The following is a 21,679-nucleotide window of genomic DNA, read 5'->3' as shown; positions in this document are numbered from 1 at the left end:
ATTTTGAATCGAATTAAACCAAAATCGATAAAATTAGAAGTACTGATTTAAGAGTGTAATCGGTACAATATCGATTATTTAAATCTCAATATCAATTCGGTTCTAAATTATATTTAAAATCGAATCAAACCGGACCGACTACCTTCCTAATTTATATCTTATTTTATTGGATCAATTTTTCATTAAAATGAATGCAATTTTTTGAGGGTACAAAAAAAAAAAAAAAAAAAAAAACGAAAACATCCATAAAAAGGTCCCTAAAGTGGGTGGCCCCCCACCAAGTCTCCGGGGCACACAAACTTCAACCCGATTTCGATCATCGTGATTCTGTTTTGTCCTTTTTCTTTTTCTTTTTCACCTTCACGATTTAGGGCACTCGAGAGTCGAGAACAGAACTCCACCTTTTGACTCCAAAAATTACAAATCATCTCATCTCTCTCTCTCTCTCTCTCTCTCGCAGATCTACTTCTCAGGTACTCGCTCTCTCCCTCTACCGTGCTCTCACTCCCCAATTGACTCCGAGTTGATTCGTGCTCGCCCCGAGTCCCATCTCGAATTTATCCGAGTCCATATCTTCGCCTAGATCCTCCTTTCCCTGTTACTGTTATTATTATTATTTTTATTAATACTGGTCTCTTCTTAATTATGGTTTCTAGAAGAGACTTCCGATTTCTTGGTGTTCCTTTTTTTTTGATATTTTTCCCAAGTTACGGTTTTGGTGTAGACTTGGAACAAGTTGTCCATTTATGCATTTAACCTTTGTTTGGGTACTTAGAAATTATGGGAAATGAAACAATGTGGGAGACTGAAATATGCTTTTTCGTGCTCGTTTAGTGTTTTGAGGAAAATGAAAAGCTTACCCCAACTAAGCCAGACGATTGTTGAGCGATTTGACGAGATGGGAAGTCTACATTTAAGAATCGTATCTACACCGTGTTTCTTTCATTTTCTCGGTTACCCAACGTAATTTAAGGAATCTTTTTTGGCGGTTTAATCCGATTAATTATTTGGTTTAAGATTGTTTTGCTTACTGAATTTTTGTAATTTTTCTGGTATTTGAACTGATTTAGGTCTCCATTTTTAACGAACTATGCTTGTTGGAACTTGAAACACTATTTACGGTCATAAAATGAAGTGCTGGTCCTGGTTTTTTTAGAAAAGGTGGTCCAAAACCCCACTATGTTGTTACGGTTTCAAAATTTTAAAGACGCGAGTTTACTACGGGATGTTCATGGTGTTTGCTTAGAAATAATTAATTAAGTTTCTTGATGTGTGTGTATTGCTTGTGCCGTTGGTGTTCTGTTCTGGTTGGTCGCTTCTGATTCTCTCTTGTTATTTGGAGTTCTCTCTGACAATAACGTTGTCTTTTTCAGGCTATAGGCCGAGTATTGCGGAGTAGCTATTCAGTTTGACGATATATCTTTTGACTCTCAAGATTAGGAGTTCTGTTTCTCAGCAAGGAATGATTTTTTGCACGAATTATTGATGCTCATGCAATGTCGGGGTTACTTAATGTATTGTCTCTTATCTACATAACTTCTTCAACTTGTGGGCCGCGACATTCAGCCACTTCTGCATGTCTTACTTAACCTTTTTATTGTCTTATAGATGCAAAACTTGTTCTGACATGAAACAATTTTGGAACATTTACTTGCTGAAGTTAATTATGTCCTTGGCATTTAAGAAATGTAACTTTATGTTGTAAGTTTAGTGTTCTAAGTGTAGTCTTTAAGCTCTAGTTCTGAGTTTTTACTGGGCTCGTTACAGGATCTTCTTTTATTTTGGATTTAGGGCCTTTTTGTTTGCTTAATTATTGATCTTGTGAATCTTAATTTTCATTTAATTGAATAATGTGAGTTGCATGTGGCTTTATTTAGCATAATTGGGTTTGCAGCATGGAGGATATGTTGTTAGTAGTAATTGAGATATGTATAACTTATTTGAGATTTTGAATCGTACATATTCAGAGATGATTAGACATCCAGTTTATTAATGAAATTATTTGAAAGGAGACTGGCATTTGTACGATGCTTCTACCATTCATTCTAGGTATTATTTTTTTATAGGTAAAAGTAAAACTTCATTGAAACAGAACAAAAGGTGTTGCCCTAGTAAACAAGAAGTATACATAAGAAAACACCTAATATCTAGGAACTGGAAGATGATACAAGCAATCGTGAATGCTAGTTCCATTGAGTACAATAGCAGGAAACCAAAGAAATAGAGTGTGAAAAAAAAAGGTTTCTAAGCTCATCGTAGGTATTATTTGGAAGTTTTTAACTGTTTCAAGATAAGTTTGCATTTATGGAGTCTTCACTCATAATAAAGTAAGAAATTTATGTGTTTGATACATTACTTGTGATTAATGTTCTTCTTTCTATTTGATTGAAAGTATGTATGAAGCGAGAAATATATGCTTTGAATTTCACATGTTTCATCTATGTGTTGTGAAATATACTGTGTTTTCTCGTTGCAGTCTTCTCTCAACAGTTCAGCTTCAAACCTTCCAGATGGTACTGGACGACCTTTTACTACATCTTTCTCTGGTCAGTCTGGTGCGGCCTCCCCTGTTTTTCATCACTCCGGTGGGTAGATATTGTGGGCAATTCACTCATATGTATTGTTTAAAATTTGTGAAATTCCAAGATTTCTTTTTGCAGGGTCAATTCAGGGGCTGCACAATCTTCATGGGGGCTTTAATCTTCCCAACATTCCCGGTACACTAACATCAAGAAACTCAGCACTAAGTAATGTTCCTTCTGGGGGAGTTCAACAGCCTGCTGGAAACCTTTCTAGTGGACGATTTTCATCCAATAATCTTCCTGTTGCTCTCTCTCAGGTGCTTGTGTTTTCCTTGCCATATGCTTAAGTAAAGATACTACATATTGTTGATAAGCAGTAGGGGTGCAACCCGAGGGCACTTGGGTATACAAAGGGGAATACATAATTTAAGGAAAGTTAGGGAAGCAAGAACTAGTAAAATTTATAAATGATTTGAAACGGGAATCGCTATGGACTGCAGTCCAATCATACAAGGGTTTAAGCATGAAAGTTCTTTAGAAAAATTTCAAAGTTTTGGGTGTTATGCTCCTTCAATATACTCCACATCAAGCACAAAGGAGCCATCCTTCTGATGTTTATGCCTATGAATCCACCCTGTATACCTTCTCAAGCCACCATTAGCTCCACAACTCAAAATGGCACCACCAATTTTGTCCCAAGGAGTTGGAAGATTGCTGCCACAAGACCCTGGCCACTTCACATTGAAGCAACGAGTGATCGATAGTTTCCTCACTCTTCTTGCACTTGCAATACCAATCCATTGCCATTTATCCACCTTCGTCTTCCACATGCTAGTTGCTAAAAACAGTTCAAGATTGCTTACTGCCGCACGGGAGTCTTTTTCCTATTGTTTTATCTTGTTTCTGTTTGTGCATGTGCTAGAGAGTACACGACCACATTGTTACGACTATTACCTCTTTTTTTTTTTTTTTTTTTTTCCTTCCTTTCAAAACTGTTTTGCAGTTGTCTCATGGAAGCTCCCATGGGCATTCAGGAGTCGCAAATAGAGGAGGTATAAATGTTGTAGGAAATCCTGGATTTAGTAGTAGCACTAATGGAGTTGGCGGTTCTATTCCTGGAATTCTCCCAACCTCTGGTGCAATTGGTAACCGGAATACTGTTCCAGGATTGGGAGTATCCCCAATTTTGGCAAATGCAGGTCCTAGGATTACAAGTTCCATGGGAAACATGGTTGGTGGGGGCAACATCGGGAGGAGTATAGGCTCTGGTGGAGGATTATCTGTTCCTGGTCTTGCTTCTCGATTAAATTTAAGTGCAAATAGTGGATCTGGAAGTTTGAGTGTTCAAGGACAAAATCGATTGATGAGTGGCGTACTTCCACAAGGTACAAATGTGAGCTAGTAAATATCTTTGTACGAAGTGTCTCAATAGAAAGATGATTTATATTAGTACCTTCGGAACTATTTCTTCTGCGTGTGTTTGTGGATGGTATCTGTCTGCTTTGTTTCTAGTATATTCTGAACTATTATTTTTATTTTATGGCTTGTGCTAATGTCGCTGTAGAAAAATTTATTTGTGATCTTATGTGTTCATGTGCTTATTATCGCCCAATTCTGTTGTGATGCTGTCTGGAAATGCATCAATTAATTTGACTATGTCATAGTCAGACTTTTTAATTTTCATTCATAATCTATTATAGATATAATCAATAGTGTTGATATGCTAGATGAGCTATGTTTCTTTGGAGATGACATTTTCTTGATTCAGGTTCTCCTCAGGTAATTTCTATGCTAGGAAACTCCTATTCTGCTGGTGGTCCCTTTTCTCAAGGCCATGTCCAGGCAGTAAATAATTTAAGTTCTATGGGGATGTTAAATGACCTGAACTCTAATGACACACCTTTTGACATCAACGACTTCCCTCAGTTGACAAGTCGTCCTAGTTCTGCTGGAGGACCCCAAGGACAATTGGGTAAGCAAAGAAAAATCTTGCAACTTTGCTTTTAGCTGTTTCTTTGATTCAATTTGTAAATATGTCATAAAGCAAAAAATTTCAGGTTCACTACGAAAACAGGGTCTTGGTGTTAGTCCTATTGTTCAACAAAACCAAGAGTTTAGCATTCAAAATGAAGATTTTCCAGCTTTACCTGGATTTAAAGGTGCTGTTCATCTGCACTATATTTTTAGCTGTACTTCAACTATCAAGGGTTTTCTTTAATGCAGTTATCTCACCAGTAGTACTTGCCATGCATGGAGTTGTGATACCTTGGGTTTAGATTTATGTTTCAATTGCTACATCAGTTGTATGTTGCTAACTCGGTAAAAACTTTGCTAGCAAGGGGAAAAGAAAAATAAGGCTTAGGGCAGAACAGCAGAAAATGCTTTGCATGTTTAATTTTGCTTCTTGTACTCATTTTTTTTTTGTAAGAATAAAGGTTTTTCTTTATAATGGCTACTTGAGTTTGAATTGAATCAATTGTGTTTTTTCTTGTGATTTTTCCTTGTAAGGGAAGGTCTTGATGAGTTTACTTTCTCAACTATATTATTGCCAACTTTGCCATAATTTTATATTTGTATTCATGATATATTGCCGCATAAGTTATGCAAAGTGTGAAATATTGGATGCATTGTTCTATGGAACAATATTTAGTTTGCTAACGAGACTGTTTAGCAAACGCACTCTGTCCCAAAACCCTTGAGATTTTGACGAATTCTGAGAGACAATTTCTTCGTTTGCAATATTAATGAATGCCTCAATCTGCTTGACTAAAATGGTTGTTTAACATTCGGTTCAGTGCTCGTATTGGGCACATCACATGGTTGGGATATAGATATGTTGTAGTAATAAGAATATTCATAAAAAAGAAGAAGAAATGGCTAATGAGACTGAAATGCAACATCTTATCGTTGTATGCTGTGATGGTCCTCAATGTCTGTGCATCTGCTCTGCCATGGGGATATTAGGTGTGCAACTTTATCTTCCAATATTGTTGTATCGAGCATCTTTTTAATGTTATGATTCTACAGTTTCTTGCTAAACTAGCATGCATAGGCGACACTTTTGTATATGTCTTATATACTCGGGCTTTTGTCTATTTTATGCTCAATACAATTTTGTTTATCGATAAAAAAATGTATGATCTACAGTTTCACCCAGAGTTTTAAATACTGTGCCTTACCGGCCGGTATTTACCATGCTGGGGTAGTGACTGGTACAGGGAAGGTATGTGTTTCGTATTAGGTCAAATACCGGTCGTACTGGTGCGTTTAGGTCAATACTGGCCAGTTTTTGTACTGGCCGAAATTAGTGGATTTTTGGATTTTCAGTGTATTTTCGTAATTTTCACTCCAATTCTCACATTTGAAGACTATTTTCTTAACTTTTTTTAATCCCCTTTTCTCGAGGACTGAAAATCAAATCCCTACTCTCATTTTCGTGATGAAGATGAGTGATTATTTTTTTTAATAGTTGGATTGGGAACTTATAAGTATTATTGAGTTTTATAAATGTGTTTTTAAGTTTTTAAGACTTGCATTGATGTTATTTTGAAATATAATTTATACATATATAATTCATTTATCTATATATAGACTATCCTGGAACAGTACCCGAAATGGTACTTGGAATGAAATATTTCGTTCGAGTGCCTTAACCGAAACGGTATTCAAAACTTTGGTTTCGCCAACTTCTTTGCAGCTTTTGTGATTATTTTTTTAATGTAATAAATCATGGTAAGAGCCTTGGGACTTGTTTGGAAAAAGTTTCCATTTCAAAATTCTCATCTCATCCCATCTCATCTCATTTCCAAACATCACTCAAACACATACTTTCAAACTAATTATTACAACTTTCCCTAACTTTCAAACAAAAAAATAAAAAACAATTCAAAATTTTCAAATCTAAAAAAAAAAAAAACGAAGCTATATTTTAACAATGTTTTAACTTTATAATATTTTTAACTTATAAAAAAAAAAATTATTCAACTTTTTCTCTCATTTTCCAAAATCCCATAAAACATTAACTCAAACTATCTCACTACTATTCACAAACTATTTTACTACTATTCACAAAATTCTCATCTCATATCATCTCATCTCACTCCTTAAGCTTGTCCTTCTTGGTGGTATGCTCTCTCCAGGTCTTAGATTCAAAACCTTGGGTGCAAATAATTTCTAGGAGCCATTAGACTAGGGAAATTTCCTTTTGAATTACCGGGAGTGCACTTGCAGGAAACTCCTTGCTGAGGGCCTGTGCACCCCTGTGATTAGTCCAAACGTTGTTTCTAGACACCTGGTGCCAATAAAAAAAGAAAAATAGATCTTTGGACATTCACATCTATTCTAATAACTCAAGTATTCTCCTTTTCTCCTCTCTTCTTTGGTTGCAAATGGAAGAGATGTCTATCGCTCATATACATGTTTGGAAGTTTGATGTTGTTCTTGTGATAAAACTAGGTCGGCTGCTTAAGCATTTGTTGTTGACTGTATTATTATTTCAGGTGGTAATGCAGATTATGCGATGGATATGCACCAGAAAGAACAACTTCATGAGAATACTATGTCGATGATGCAATCACAGCACTTTTCTGTGAGTCCCAAGTATTGAAATTTGTGGAATATATGTGGGCACAATAATCTATGATTGTTGGCATAAAGATCAATTGCATTTTAGCATTTGTTTTTCATGTAAACAACTTAAGCCATTAAACTGATTACGGCTTATTATTATGAAATTTGAGTGACCAACAAATATGAAAAGTATGCTTCCGCCATTTAACATGGAAATGGATGATAAGTATTCCATTTCATATGAAATTGGGTGACTAGTTGTCAGTCTCTGGAGTAACAAAAACTCGTTGGATATCCCTTTTCTTTTTTTGGAAATATTCCTGGTTGATGTTATGTGCTACAGAAATCAAGGTTTCTCTAATATTTCCATCCTAAATGTGCAGATGGGTAGATCTGCTGGATTTAATTTGGGGGGAACGTATTCATCTCATCGCCCTCAGCAGCAACAGCAACATGCTGCATCAGTCGGTAGTGGCGGTGTGTCTTTTTCATCTATAAACAATCAGGATCTTCTCCATTTACCTGGCTCGGATATCTTCCCATCTTCACATTCGAATTATCACTCCCAGGTATACTAATTTGTTGCTGTAAATTGTTGATTTTCTTCTTGCTGTAATTGGATTTAAAATCTCATTCAAAAGGGTTATTTGTAAAAACGGTGCACATATGATGATGTGCATTGTACAAATTGTACTTCTATGGAAGGTGGATGTTCCAAATGATATGTTATTCAAGATAGGCCTAATTTTCTAGGCATTTATTTTCTGCATTAATATATAGAAGTATTCCTAATGTCATAATTATATAATTTTGTTTTTGGTTCAGACCAGTGGCCCTCCTGGTATTGGACTAAGACCTCTCAATTCTCCAAATACAGTATCTGGTATGGGATCGTACGACCAGCTTATCCAGCAGTATCAACAACAACAGAACCAGTCCCAGTTTCGGCTTCAACAAATGTCAGCTGTGAATCAGCCATTTAGGGATCAGGGCAGTAAACCCATGCAGGCTGCCCAATCTTCTACAGACCCATATGGTTTACTTGGATTGTTAAGTGTAATAAGGATGAGTGATCCTGATCTGACATCTCTTGCTCTTGGAATTGATCTGACAACACTTGGGCTAAATTTGAATTCGACCGAAAATCTTCACAAAACTTTTGGTTCTCCATGGTCTGATGAGCCAGCTAAGGGTGATCCGGAGTTTACAGTGCCACAATGTTATTATGCTAAACAACCACCTCCTCTACATGTGAGATGCACTTAATAATAATTTTCTTTTAGATAATTGAGAGCGATGATTTGTTTTCCATTCCTGCTCTTAATCTCTTTTTGGTGGTTGCAGCCAAGTTATTTTTTGAAGTTTACTGTGGAAACTTTATTTTACATATTTTACAGGTGCTTCTCATTACTGGATCTCTGTTGCTCTCCTGGCATGAGTCTTGATATATTAAATCTAATGCAATCACTATACTCTCTTTTGCAGCATGCCAAAAGATGAAGCCCAATTATATGCTTCAAATGAACTGTAAGTTTCTCAGCTTGTGCGTCGTGCTTGTGTTTGAATACACACCCACATGTCAAGGGGGTGCCACTTTAGCACTCACTGAATAGTTAGCTTTGAGAGCAGATGCGGCTCTGATTCACATATCAATTATTTTACATCTGCAAATTGTAAGCAGAGTCTGACTCCCGAGAGAATTCCAGAGATTCTTTTTGGCTGAGAAAGAGTTATGCTACATATGAAATCCTGGTCTGTTAGAACTCTTTTATTGGCTGTTCTTTCCATGGTCACAAGATTGCCAATACATGAATAGACTGTTAGGTTCTAGATCCCTGTATTACGTTACTACATAATCCACTACTTAATATGTTGATGGATTATATAGTCACATGGTTGGAGCTTGTTTTGCTAAGTCATTTGTGAAACCTGTTGGCAGTTACAATAGAGGCTGGTTTTACCACAAAGAGCACCGATTATGGTTCATAAGAGTCCCCAACGTGGAGCCGCTCGTTAAAACACCGACATACGAGAGGGGATCGTATCATTGCTTTGACCCAAACACATTTGAAACAATCCGCAAGGTTCGGATTGGTTAACCCCTATTCCATCAATTGTTTGTTTTCTTTATTATTATGAGCTCCACAATTTTCTAATTTTTCCTTGATTAAACAAAGATCTATCAATTTTAGTTCCCAGAGTCCAATGCATCCATTCTAATTGCAGGATAATTTTGTTGTCCATTACGAGATGTTGGAAAAGAGACCGGCACTACCTCAACATTAACTATATCCTCCTTACAATGTAAAGTTTAGCCTGTGCTTTATTGAGAATAGAAACCTAGTTAGTTTGCAGCTTCTTGTATTTGGCAATTGTTAGCAATTGTGTTCTCCATCTTGTTCTGGTGATTTCTAATTATTTAGTCCCATCCTTTTTCCTATTATATTATACATAAATATGCTTGGTTCTTTAGCACTTCTTAATGATCTTGGCCTTTTTGATTTCGTAGTAGCCATTTCTGGGTGGATTCCAATCCCATTCTACTTAAATTCTAATCTCATTTCCTGTTTTGACATGTAAAAATTCATTCAACTTCTGATTTGATACCTGTGAATCCCAGTCTTCATGAACAGATCCGAAAATAGTCTTTGAACAGTGATCTTCATGCATAGATCCCACCTATCCCTATGCTGTCTTCATTGGGTCCATTCAGTTGATATTCCAAGCCGTCCCAATAGTCAAGTTGATGTGACTTCCGTTGATTTGCAGACGACAGATGAATCAAGGGATGATTTTGATAATGAAGGCAAATATAGAAGGATTCTTACGATAAATTTAAATTCAGATTTTTTTTTAATAAAAAATGTTGATATTTAACTTTACAATTTATATGATACAAATATATAAAAATATATATACTAGTTATGGTGTTATGTGCAAGGCACATATGCCCCTTGCATATAGCACCTAATTAGAGAGAAAAAAAAAAGTCGTGAGTGAAATGAGTTTTGGTATGGAATGTGATGAGTAAGGAAAAAAAAAAAAAAACAATCTTGGTAGGACATTTTTATCATGTTTTATGTTTGCAAATAGGTTTTTAATATTTGAAGTATAAAATGTGAACTGCCATAAATAATTTTTAGTTTTTAGTGAGTGAATTCTAAAACCTGATCATTTGTAAAAATGGTCAAGAAATTACTCTTCATGCACTTGAGAAAAAATTAAGAAGGAAAAAAAATATAACAATATCAATATATTATAAGAACACATAGAAAAAGTATTACATAAGTTTTTCTAATGCAGATTTTGAAGAGCATTATATATAGTAACATATTTATAAAGTATCACAAAACCTCTTCAAAAGGCAGATTTTGAAGAACAATATATAGAGAACAATTTTTTTTTTTTTTTTTTTTTTGATTAAGAAAGTGTTATATATAGCATATATGTAACACATATTTATACAACATGCATTGCCACGTGTACTCAGTTGAAAAAATATAAAAAAAAAATGTTACTAAATGAAAAATGCGAAGCTGAGTAAAAAAATTCAAAAAAATTTAAAATATGTCATCAATTTATATAAGCTAAAGTAAACCTAATAATACATTAATAGAAATGATAGATTTATACAAGTTAGTGTTTTATTTAGAGATATAATTACAATATTGGAAAGTTTGATAACAATTCAATATTTACATGACTAAAAAATAAAAGAAATAAAATATTGCACAACGGTAAAATTTAATTTGTAAACATTTTCTTCTGAATCTCGTGGAGGGAAAAAAATTTTGTGCAACATTAAAGTTCATCAATTTACTATATTTTTAGGGGGAAAAAAACTCAAGGCTATTTCTGATAAGATCTAAAATGGGGCCCAAAAAATATATATAAATCCAGCCCACCAATTCCACATATGGCCCAGCCCAGCAAGTGAGAGCCATCTGGTCCATGCTTTAGGTTTGTCTCCACAGAATCTTCGAAGGTAGCCTTCTAGACTCTGGTTGACTATCTCTGTTTGTCCGTCGCTTAGTGGGTGGTAGGCAGTGCTTGTGTTGAGCTAGGTTTGTTGTAATCAAAAGAATTTCCTCAAAAAATGTGAAATAAATATACGGCCTCGGTCACTTACAATCTACTTTGGAATGCCGTGTAGTTTGGAAATGTTGTCCAAGAATAGTCCAGCAATAGTCCAGTAATAGTTATGGCTATGTAGGGATGGCTTAGGGCAATAAAATGAGCATATTTGATGAGTTGATCAACCACCACCATGATGAAGTTTTTATTGGAGGATTGGGGCAATCTTTCGATGAAATCCATGCTAATGTTAGTCCATGATTTTTCAGGAAAGAGTAGTGGTTGTAGTAGTCCTGCTGGGTGGTTGTGCTCACTTTTACTTCGTTGGTAGATTTCATATTCTCGTACATGGGTCCTGACAGCTCCCTTTAAACCAGGTTAGTAAAATTTTTTTCTGACCCTTGCTAAAGTTTTATGATATCCTGAGTGCCCTGCTTATGGATGATTGTGCATTTCTTGTAGGGCTTGCTGCTGGAGCTCTTGATTGGTGCCTAGGTGTATCCTCCCTTTGTAGAGAATGATGCCTTGCAACTGAAACTTCTGATATGAGGGGATGCCTTCCTGTAGCTGCTTGAGTAGTTTTTGAAGATGTTCATTTGCTGGGTAAGCCTCTTTCACCTTATCAATCCATGGAGTTTCCAATTGAGTGAGAGTGATTGCTGAATATGTTGCTGCAGATTTTCAATTCTGGATAAGGCATTGAGTGCCTTATTTTCACGTCCAGCTTTGTACTCCATTGTAAACTCATAACTTATCAATTTTGAAACCCATTTTTGCTGTGAGGGAGTACCAATCCGTTACTCCACCAAATATTTAAAGGGCCTGTTGGTCTGTGCAGATTTTAAACTTCTGCCCAAGTAGATATGTCCTCAATTTTTTAACTGCCATGACTAAAGCAAGGAGCTCTTTCTCGTAGGTAGATAGTTGTAAGCTTTTGCCTCTTAATCCTTGAATTAGATAGGCCAAAGGCCTTCCTTCTTACATTAGTATTGCCCCTATGCCTTCTCTGGAAGCGTCACACTCACTGATGAATGTTTTAGAGAAGTTTGGTAGCCCTAGAACTGGTGGAGTAGCCATGACTTGTTTGAGGTGATGAATGCTTCTGTAGCCTTTGGGTTCCATTGAAAAACATCATTCCTCAATAGTGCCGTAAGGGGGGCTACGTTACTCATAGTTTTTGATGAACTTCCGATAGTAACCGATGAGACCCAAAAATCCCCTTAGAGCCTTTAATGAATGAAGTAGGTAGAGGCCACTGCATACTTGAAATCTTGCTAGGATTGGCTTGGACCCATTTTGAGGAAATGATATGCCCCAAAAATTCTATTTCCGAATTTCCAAACCTGCATTTAGTCATCTTTGCATACAAATGGTGCTGTTGGAGTAATTTTAGCACTGTTTCGAAGTGTATAAGATGATCATTCCAGCATTTGCTAAATACTAAAATATCATCAAAAAATACAAGAACGGATTTTCTTAAGCAGGGACGGAAAATATCATTCATAAGCCATTGGAATGTGGATGGGGCGTTAGTTAGGCCGAAAGGTATTACTAAGAATTCGTAATGACCTTGGTGGGTTTGAAATGTTGTTTTTGGAATATCTTGGGTGTTTACCCGAATTTGATGGTATCCCGACCGTAAGTCCAACTTAGAAAAAATTGAGGTCCGTCCCAATTCTTCTAAAAGTTCATCAATGATAGGAACATGATATTTATCTTTGATAGTAGCTTGATTTAAAGCCCGATAATCCACACACATTCTCCAGCTACTATTTGCCTTTCGCACCAATAATACGGGAGTGAAATATGGACTTTGACTAGGTTGTATGACTCCATTTCTTAGCAACTCATCAACAATTTTTTCAATTTTTGTTTTTTGATAATATAGATAGTGATAGAGCCGAATACTTACTGATTTGGTGCCATCCATAAGGGGTATCTTGTGGTCTTGACTTCGATGTGGGGGGAGCCCCTTTGGCTTTTGAAAAACTGAGTGGAATTTCTCTAGCAGTGGTTGTAACTCTGCAGGAATAGAGTTGGAGTTGTCTTCCCGTGAAACCTCCATTAGTAGTAGCATTAATCCTTTAGGATTCCCTCTTATACAAAAATTTTCTACATCTTCCATAGTTAAATCCGAGGGCCTAAGCTCTTGGAGCTGCATCCTTTTTCTACACCATGTAAACTTCATCGTGAGCTGTGTGAAATTTCACAAGATAGGTTGCAAGTTGGATGGCCAATCCACCCCGAGAACCAAATCACATCCCACCAAAGGCAACAAGTATAGATTAGCATAAAAATAATTACCTTGGAGGTGGAATGGAATTACCTCACAACATCCTAAACAGGGTAATCGATCCCCATTAGCAACAATTACCGAGAGGTTGTTGCTTCGTGTAATCCTTAGATTAGCTTTCTTGGCTATGCTAGGGTCAATGAAGCTATGTGTACTTCCGAAATCAATTAAAACCACCACATAGTGGTTCTCTAATATCCCTATAATCACTTGGTATGGGGAGTAGGAGTACTTGAAATTGCATGAAGTGATATGCCTAATAATGCTTATTCCTCATCTGTTGTTTGTTCTTCTCTTATGGCAGGTTCTTCTTGGACATCTTCGAAGACTTCTTCCTCAGCCTCAGCTTCTAATCCTTCCAAAAGGAATAGCTTGGGAGTTCTACAGCTGTGACTGGGGGCCCATTTATCATCACAGTAGTAGCAAAGGCCACGGTCCATTCTTTCTTTCATTTGTGCTGAAGTAATGCGCTGTATAGGAAGATGGGATTTAATGGGTTGGTCTGATTTTTTTGGTCGTGAGGGATAATTAGGAGGTGGGGGACCTAGTAGCCGTGGGGAGGTTAGGTGCTGGGAGTCTAGGAAAGTTAGATTTTGGTGGAACTTGGCTTATTGGGATGGGCTGGAAGGTGTTGGTATTGTTTTGATTTTTGAATCTACGCCATACCTCTTCTTCGTATAGTCCAGCTAGACCAAAAGTAGTAGGAAGGTTTGTAGGTCTAAACATAGTGATCATGATTCTAATATCGTCATGTAGCCTACTAAGCAAAGTACTAATTCGAAAGTCTTCCAGAAGTCCAGGAATACGATTAGATAGTACCTCAATTTTTGTTTGGTATTCCTCCACTGTGGATACCTATCTTAACTTGGTGAAATCTACTATAGGATCATCGAAAGTGGTAGGAGCAAACTTGACTTGAAGTGCTTGCACAAATTTAGGTCAAGTGGCTATTGGGTGAGAAGCTAATAGCCATTGGTACCATGTGAGAACTTTTCCTTTCATATAGCAGGAGGCTAAATGTATTTTTTTGGGTATCGGGTGTGCCATGGTAGTTAAAAGATTGTTGAGCCCTAAAGACGCAACCATTCGGATCAGATCAGTCAAATTTGGGAAAATCCAGCCTTATAGTTCTACTGTGGATCCTAACCTGATTATCAAAAATTGGGTTGTTGAAGTGGATACGGTTTCCCTCAGGATTTTGGTTGCTTTCTGGGTTTTGATGGTTGTTTATGGGTTGTTTGTATGGTAAGCTAGTAATGGTGTGGGAGAGGGTGGTATAATTATTTGCAAGATAGCCCACTTGCTGGATGAGTTCCCCAGTAGTATTTGCTGTCGATTTTGTGCTTCTTTGAGTTCTGCATTTTCGTTTTTTATTTTTGTAACAACTTCAGAAAGCTGTGACAATCGAGTCATTTTTGCCATGGAACCGACCTAGTTGTATATCACCGTTATGAACTCACTAGGTAGAACTCATCCTTAAAAACCAACTTATAAGGGAAGAGTGCCTAGGGGCTTATAAACCACCAACCAATCTCATACTTAGTCGATGTGGGATCGTAACAACCACCACGCTTCGTAGCCGATGTCCACAGCGGTCCCGTCGCTCACACGGGCTGGCTGTGCATTAGGTCTTTCTTAGCTTCGGACAAACACTGCCATGCCGATATCACCCCCGTGCCGCACGATTGCAATCGTGCCAATATGGACTGCATAGGTGGGGTGGGTCTGATACCATTTGTTATGTGTACATATATGGCCTAAGGATTCACATCCTAGAAAACCGGCTTGCTAGGTGGAGTTGCCCCTAAGCTTATATGCACACATACCATTTCACTCTTAACTAATGTGGGACCATAACATTCACTCTCTCAATTTCAGGTCAGACAGGGAGGGGAAGAGGGAAATGGTTAGGGTTGGAGAAGTGATTAAAGTGAATCATTTTGAGTGAATATCCTCCTTGCGTGGTGGGTCTCATGACGGATTTGGGTGGTTTTAGGGGATGTCGTTATAGATCTGGGCATATGTCGCAAATCAAGTGATTTGATGGCGATGATTTTTGGTGTTCCAGGCATGGCTGAGCTTCGATTTTGGTATTTGGTGGGATGTACACATGTATTACACACTATTTTTGAATTTGGTTTGGTTTGTGTACATGGGTATGATTTTTTTTTTTTTTACTGAAGTTGTAAAATTTTCAACAACTTAGAGATTGTATTTGAGTATGATTTTATCTCATGCATATGCATATAATCTATTTCAACCCTCTGTTTGTGGAATCTTCTAAGCAATTTTTTTTTTCTTAGGTCTAGAGATGTATCAAATCCACCCTGTTTGTGGAACCGTTTGCCGATTTTTTTTTTCTTTTTTTGTAGATCTACGCATGCATTACAGATTTGGTTTGGTTTGTCTTACATATTTGTTTATGTATTTGCTTCCCTTTCGTGTATATGGATATATTGTTTTAGTATTTTGTAGAAATTTCGAAATCTTAGAAATCTTCCTCTATAGTTCGGAGTCTTTTTTTTTTTTTTTTAAATCTGGGTGTAATGTTCTTTAACATCTAAGAAATTTTTGTAATTGTTCTTGTTTCTGTATTTACATAAATTACACCTATTGGACAAAACGGAAAAACTACTCAAACAGAAGGGTAAAACAGGAAAAAAAAGGAAGACGAAAAAATATTGTTGCTTTTTGCATTGCCGCTTTTAATATAGAATAGATATATTTATTTGAGTTTTGCTATTGGGCCATCTGAAACTTATCGCTCAAATGTGGCATTCTTGATGTGTCATCACCATGTGGTCTCACGTGATTTATTATAAAAAAAACTCAAAACAGAAGGGCATTCGAAAAATTAAAAGAGGTAGACTGAAACTCTAGATTCCATATATCTCTTTCGTGCTTGTATTTTTTTTTTAATAAACTACGTGACACTATGTGGTGGTGTCATATCAAGAGCACCATCTGAGTAGTAAATTTAAGATGAACCGATAGTGTTATTCTATTTATATTTATATAACATTCAATAACACTGTGGGAAGTAGACTAAATGGTAAAACCTACCTGCATATATGGTTTGGTTTATCTCATTGTTGGTCGAGTTTCATATGATTTCCAATAATGGTTCAACTCCAATGCTTTTGATGTTTTGGAGATTATCCTTTTATGAACTACAAATATGAAAATGCTTCTCTCATTGGGAGAAGCTATCGATTCTTTTTTTTTTTTTACTTAATAGTTAAGGAAGTGTTTTTAATGTGTTTGTGAATTTTTTTTTTCAAAATATATAAAGGAATTTAAAAAATGATTAAAAACTAAAAAAAATAAAAATGCAATTTGCACTATTGGTACAATGCAAGATCAGTCACCTTTCTCACCTAGCATTGTCCCTACAAATATGTAATCAATTGCCACCTCTCTCTCCATTGGTAGGAGATCATGAAAAGGATCAATTTCGTAGTAGTGATTCTATTTTAAGAAACAAAAAGGGAAGGAAAAGAAAAGGGTGGAACCTATAATTGGATCTTTATTTCTGACATGAATCTGTCCACAATCTTTTGACTTCCAAAAGAAAAGTGAAAGGCTGTACATTATTGAATCTTAGTTGTCACTCATATCTTTAGATAACTTCTGTCTAAATTTGATATAGTGACATTAAATCTGGTAGAAACTTTAGATGCTTCGATTTCTTGTTGCTCCTCTTTGTCATCAACGTGTTCAACTTAAGAAGTGTATCTCCTTGTTATGTTTCTAAGCTTGAGTATAATGAGATTGGTTCATAACAGTAAAAGTTGTCACTACATGTTCACAAGTCCACATTTGAGAGTCATGCTCAGACTACATTAATGATTTAACTGAGCACAATCTTTGTATCACTAATCCAGTATGGTAGTAATCAAATTTTTTTGAAGAAAAAACTATGAATCAATTCCTCAGGGGATGTACATTTTGGATGTTAATATAAAGAACCATAAGGTCACTTATGCCGACTACTATACACGCATATGCAGAATTTCAAATTGCATACATTTTCTTGTATTCATTGTTCAGGATCTCAGAGTCTGACATCACTGATAGTGACCAAGATCTTGATCTGCTTCCCAACGATGACTTCCGAATGCTCCTCAGATTTGAGGACTCGATTCGGTGCCTGATTACCCAAAAACACATGGTACCTAAAGTAGTAGCCATTATGGTTGTTCCTATAATTGTAACTCCAACTGCCAGCCACTTTTCACTCTCACCTACCACAACAAATGAAAGAGCCAAGAATGCCACTGAAACAAGCACACAGGCTAACCACATTAGTTTGTTGATGATTGCCATCATCTGCTTCTTTGCCGTGCTTTCTATAACTACAACTGAGGTCTGCACCACCACAACGGCTAGGGAAATGAAGAGGGCGATGGAATCAAAGATGAAGAAGATGATGAAGGGAGCTTTTGGAGCAATATTGGCTTCCCCTAGGGAGAGTCCAGGAGGAATGTTTTCTGGGTCATCAACATATTGGCCAGGGACTGTGAATATGGCTGCAAATGCAACTGTGGCAATGAGGACAGCCACAACGGTTGTGGAGTTGATTGCATTGTTAAGACCTTCTGCATGCATTTTATTGAGACGTTTGGCAATGCCTTGAACACGTCTTCTGGTTTGTCGAGTATGCTCTAGCTGATGGTGAACTTCGTGCTTAATGTCACTGACAGTTTGTTTCAACTCCCGGGCAGTGCCTGTTGGTGCTTGAGGCTTGATATTTTTGGCGCTCTGAACCCCAAACTCCTGAAGAATGGCTACGATTTCAGAGTGGCCAGTTTTCTGGGCCGTGTCAAGGGCAGTTTCACCAGCCTTGTTGACAGCTTCTGTGTCTATCTCTTTGTGTCTGAGAATCATCTTTACAATCTGCATAAAGAGTCCTCGAATCATGTAAACTTCTTTTTAGCTGATTCTATTAAGAAACCTATTTAGTTTAAGGTGGAAATTAGATCAATTATAAACTCTATGTAGGAACTAACACAATGAGTGGCTAAAAAACATGGCTGCATATGAATCGAAACCCTGAAAGGGTGCATTGTTGGGCTATCAACCTTGTTTGAAGTATTGAAAATGAAAAGGATTTTGGATGTTGAGGTGATTTTAGATGATCTGAGTTGATCTATAAATAATAGTATTTTGTGAATCTTATTGAAATGTGTTTGAATGTAAATATGTTGATATTTGTGTTTAAATGTATAAAATATATTGAGATAAGTTTAACTTTTTTATGGAAAGTTGAAAAAGTAGTAAGTCCTATCAATGAATGTTTTGAAATGGATTGAGGTAGGTTTGCCAACCAAACACAGCTTACATATCTTGTGCTTGAGAAAATTTACATGTTACACTAGTGAATTAGGTTTAATGCATGTAATTGCTTGATAGAGATGTTAGAAAAACTAGACTTCGATATTTGTTCTGCCATTATTTTCCAGCACTAACTTTTAAAAACCTTAAATTCTAGATCTATCATTATAACCAGTAGTGCACCGCACATCCAATAAATTAACATTTTAGTGGACCATTGTTCCCAAGTCTGTAATCATCTTCCATGGGCGGCCTATAACCCAGAAAGCGATTTCTCAGTCTTTCTAGAAGCAGCATTTTACAAGTTGCAAAATCTTTTCATATAGATGCTGAAAAGGAGAAACAAATATAGAAATTCTTATAATAAAAAACCAATTTTTCTATAAAAAATAGAAAATTGAAAAAGGAGGGCACTTTCATCTTTTTTTAATAAATATAAAACTGGTTTTTTTTTAAATAAAAAACATTGCTTTTTGTTTTTTTAAAGTTAATTTATTATTGTTTTAAAAAAAAAAAAATTTAAAGGTAATACATGGTAAATTACGATTGGGTAATCTGTTTTCGGTTAATGTTGTAGGATCTTGGCTAAAGTATTTCTCATTCTCAAATAGAATTGTGCAGCTGCTAAACTAAGGTATCGTTTGGATTCGAAGATGAGTTGAGATGAGTTGAAATGAGTTGTGAATAGTAATAAGATGAGTTGTGAATAGTAGTGAGATTTATGAGTTAAAGTTGATGAATAATAATGAATAGTAATAAGATGAATTGAGATGAGTTGAAATGAATTGAGATGACTTACGAATACAAATCAGGCCTAAGAGGCCAAGGAAATACTGATTACCTGAGCTCTGCCCTTCCTGGTTGCTATATGCAACGCGGTGTTGCCCTTATTGTCAACCATGTTAACCGAAGAAGGATCAGCCCTAATCAACTCCTCTACCACCACCTCATTCCTCTGTCCTTTCACTGCCATGTGCACTGCTGTCTGCCCCTTCTTATCTGTTCTTCTTGTAATCCCAGGCTCCTTTCCCAGCAGCGCTTTCACAACCTCCAAATGACCATTTCTTGCTGCAGAATGCAAAGCTGTTTTCCCATTACTTTTTGCAATGGTTGCCAGACTGCTTCCTGCCTCCAACAAAAGCTTCACAACCTCTGTGTGCCCTTGTGTTGCAGCTGTGTGCAAAGCCGTCGCGTTTGTCACATCCACTGTCATAGTCAATTCTGGATGGGCCTCCATTAGAACCTTCAATACCTCTGAAAAAATGTCCAAAACAAACACACAAATTACCTTCTAAAGAACAAGTACTTTCCACCAAAAAGCACCATTTATAGCAGCCCATATACGTTTTGACAGGCTTCTATGTTAGTAGTGTATTTGCCGTATCAATGAAGAAGATTGCAAATAGATTTATTCAAAATGAACGCGTACCCAAGTCTCCTTGTTTTGCAGCAATGTGTAATGCATCGAAGCCATTTCTTGCTTTGATGCCTGCATCAGCAAGATCATAGTACTTGATCATCTCCCTAACTAAATCACCAGAACCGTATTCTGCGGCAACATAAAGAGCTGTCTCGCCAGCATGATTTTGCTTAGCCAACAATTCCTTCAGCTCGGCCTCTCCGGTGCCGCCAAGGATTTCTACCACAACAGCAAGATTTCCTTCCCTTGCTGCAGAATGCAAGAGCGTGTCCTCGCGTTTTCCAGTTAACTGTTTCTTCATCTTTTTCCGAGGCACGCTGGGCTGCCCTGTTTCTGGCTGCTCCGGCACTGCCTCCATCGGATTCATTGATAAAATTTCCTCTCCTCAGCTACTTCTAATCAATTTTTATTTCACAGCATATTCTTCTTCCCAGGAGAAACTCAGATCAAAATCCACACTTTCGATCCACCGCAACAATTTTTATATCTTCGTGTCAATATGGTATTTCAGCAAAAAGGAAACGCCTTGAAACTTGATTCCTATCTCCCATGTCGGATTCCGACACTCCCTGCATCCCAATCAGTATCCTGTTCGAAACAAAGATATGAGTTCAATCTTTCTCAGCTACAATCGAATTGCATTTCCAACAAACGAGCCAAATTTCTATTCCTATTAAACGGTAAACATCTAGCAATTAATCTAGCTTCCAGAGAAAGGAAAAGGAAAAGAAAAGCAAAAAACAGGATCCATTCCACTAAGAAAGATTAGACAACAAGAAAGAATTAACATAAGTTTTTTTTTTTTCTACCTGGGTTAGAGAAATGGAGCTCTCTCTGTTCTCCTCCATCCAACAAAAAAGATAACCCAAATAACAAATCCGGTAGCATTTTCTCTACAACTGCCATGGGATCATAAAAAAAAAAAAAGAAAAAAGCTGTAAGTAGTGGAAATCTACCAGAACTTTTAATGGAGCTTTCATTTTGTAGGAAGGAAGAAAGAAGAAGAAAGGAACAGCATCGGTACCAGTCGAGAGGCCAATCAAGAAACATGAAACCGCACATGCATTCAACCACTTTATAAATTGCACATGGATTATATAACAGAGGTGATTCCCGAACCCTATATAAACCAATGAAAAATGGAGAGGAACTTTTGTAAATGGTGGGGGATGATGACAACGTTGGCTTTGAGGAAATGTGGGAATCAAACAATGGGGAAGACAAAAAACAGGCAGAAAGGGAGGCAAACCTAGAGTTAGTGGCCATTGAGAACCAACAGAATTAACAACCCCACGCGCTTTTTGGGATCCACCGGGACCTTTCCAAGCCTTATAGGCGTAGTTGAGAGTAACATCACGGGTACACATATCGATTGTTTCTCACGCGCTATTAATGTGCCTGCTGGTTGGATATCGCCATATAGGTGGACTTGGTGCATACCATTTTCCATGCAACATATGCTTTTTT

At 36.8% G+C, this 21,679-nt stretch overlaps 2 protein-coding genes and 1 non-coding gene across 7 annotated transcripts; 1 reads left to right on the top strand and 2 right to left on the bottom strand.

Moving 5' to 3' along the window:
- The first annotated feature begins 281 nt into the window (after window positions 1-281).
- Window positions 282-9,561, top strand: LOC121240679 (probable NOT transcription complex subunit VIP2). 5 transcript variants are annotated; one of them, XM_041138174.1, is made up of 15 exons: window positions 282-473; window positions 1,374-1,514; window positions 2,477-2,585; window positions 2,661-2,839; window positions 3,526-3,574; window positions 3,689-3,907; window positions 4,291-4,494; window positions 4,580-4,681; window positions 7,022-7,110; window positions 7,475-7,660; window positions 7,917-8,342; window positions 8,436-8,488; window positions 8,577-8,618; window positions 9,031-9,175; window positions 9,318-9,561. In XM_041138174.1, exons 2-15 carry the CDS (start codon window positions 1,497-1,499, stop codon window positions 9,375-9,377), a joined length of 1,881 nt encoding a protein of 626 aa, XP_040994108.1. In that variant the 5' UTR covers window positions 282-473; window positions 1,374-1,496; the 3' UTR covers window positions 9,378-9,561. The 5 variants fall into 5 exon arrangements, 4 of the variants coding, with proteins under 4 accessions (XP_040994108.1, XP_040994105.1, XP_040994109.1 ...); XM_041138175.1 differs by having other exon boundaries at window positions 288-473; window positions 3,526-3,907; window positions 4,291-4,301; window positions 4,449-4,494; XM_041138171.1 differs by having other exon boundaries at window positions 3,526-3,907.
- On the bottom strand, window positions 2,505-2,585 carry LOC121241750. The gene has a single exon (XR_005935778.1). It is a non-coding gene; the product is annotated as a small nucleolar RNA snoR35 (small nucleolar RNA).
- Window positions 9,562-17,381: 7,820 nt separating the features above from the next.
- LOC121240678 (ankyrin repeat-containing protein At5g02620-like) lies at window positions 17,382-21,420 on the bottom strand. The gene is made up of 5 exons (XM_041138170.1): window positions 21,237-21,420; window positions 21,022-21,105; window positions 20,222-20,800; window positions 19,634-20,046; window positions 17,382-18,354 (listed from the first exon to the last, which is right to left on the bottom strand). The coding sequence occupies exons 3-5, from the start codon at window positions 20,577-20,579 to the stop codon at window positions 17,473-17,475; spliced, it is 1,653 nt and encodes a 550-aa protein (XP_040994104.1). The 5' UTR covers window positions 20,580-20,800; window positions 21,022-21,105; window positions 21,237-21,420; the 3' UTR covers window positions 17,382-17,472.
- Between the last annotated feature and the right edge of the window lie 259 nt (window positions 21,421-21,679).

The sequence above is a fragment of the Juglans microcarpa x Juglans regia genome, chromosome 7S (assembly GCF_004785595.1).
Source record: "Juglans microcarpa x Juglans regia isolate MS1-56 chromosome 7S, Jm3101_v1.0, whole genome shotgun sequence".
NCBI classification, from domain to species: domain Eukaryota; kingdom Viridiplantae; phylum Streptophyta; class Magnoliopsida; order Fagales; family Juglandaceae; genus Juglans; species Juglans microcarpa x Juglans regia.
The sequence above is the reverse complement of the archived record's forward strand: the minus strand, read 5'-3'. Positions and strand labels throughout refer to the sequence as shown.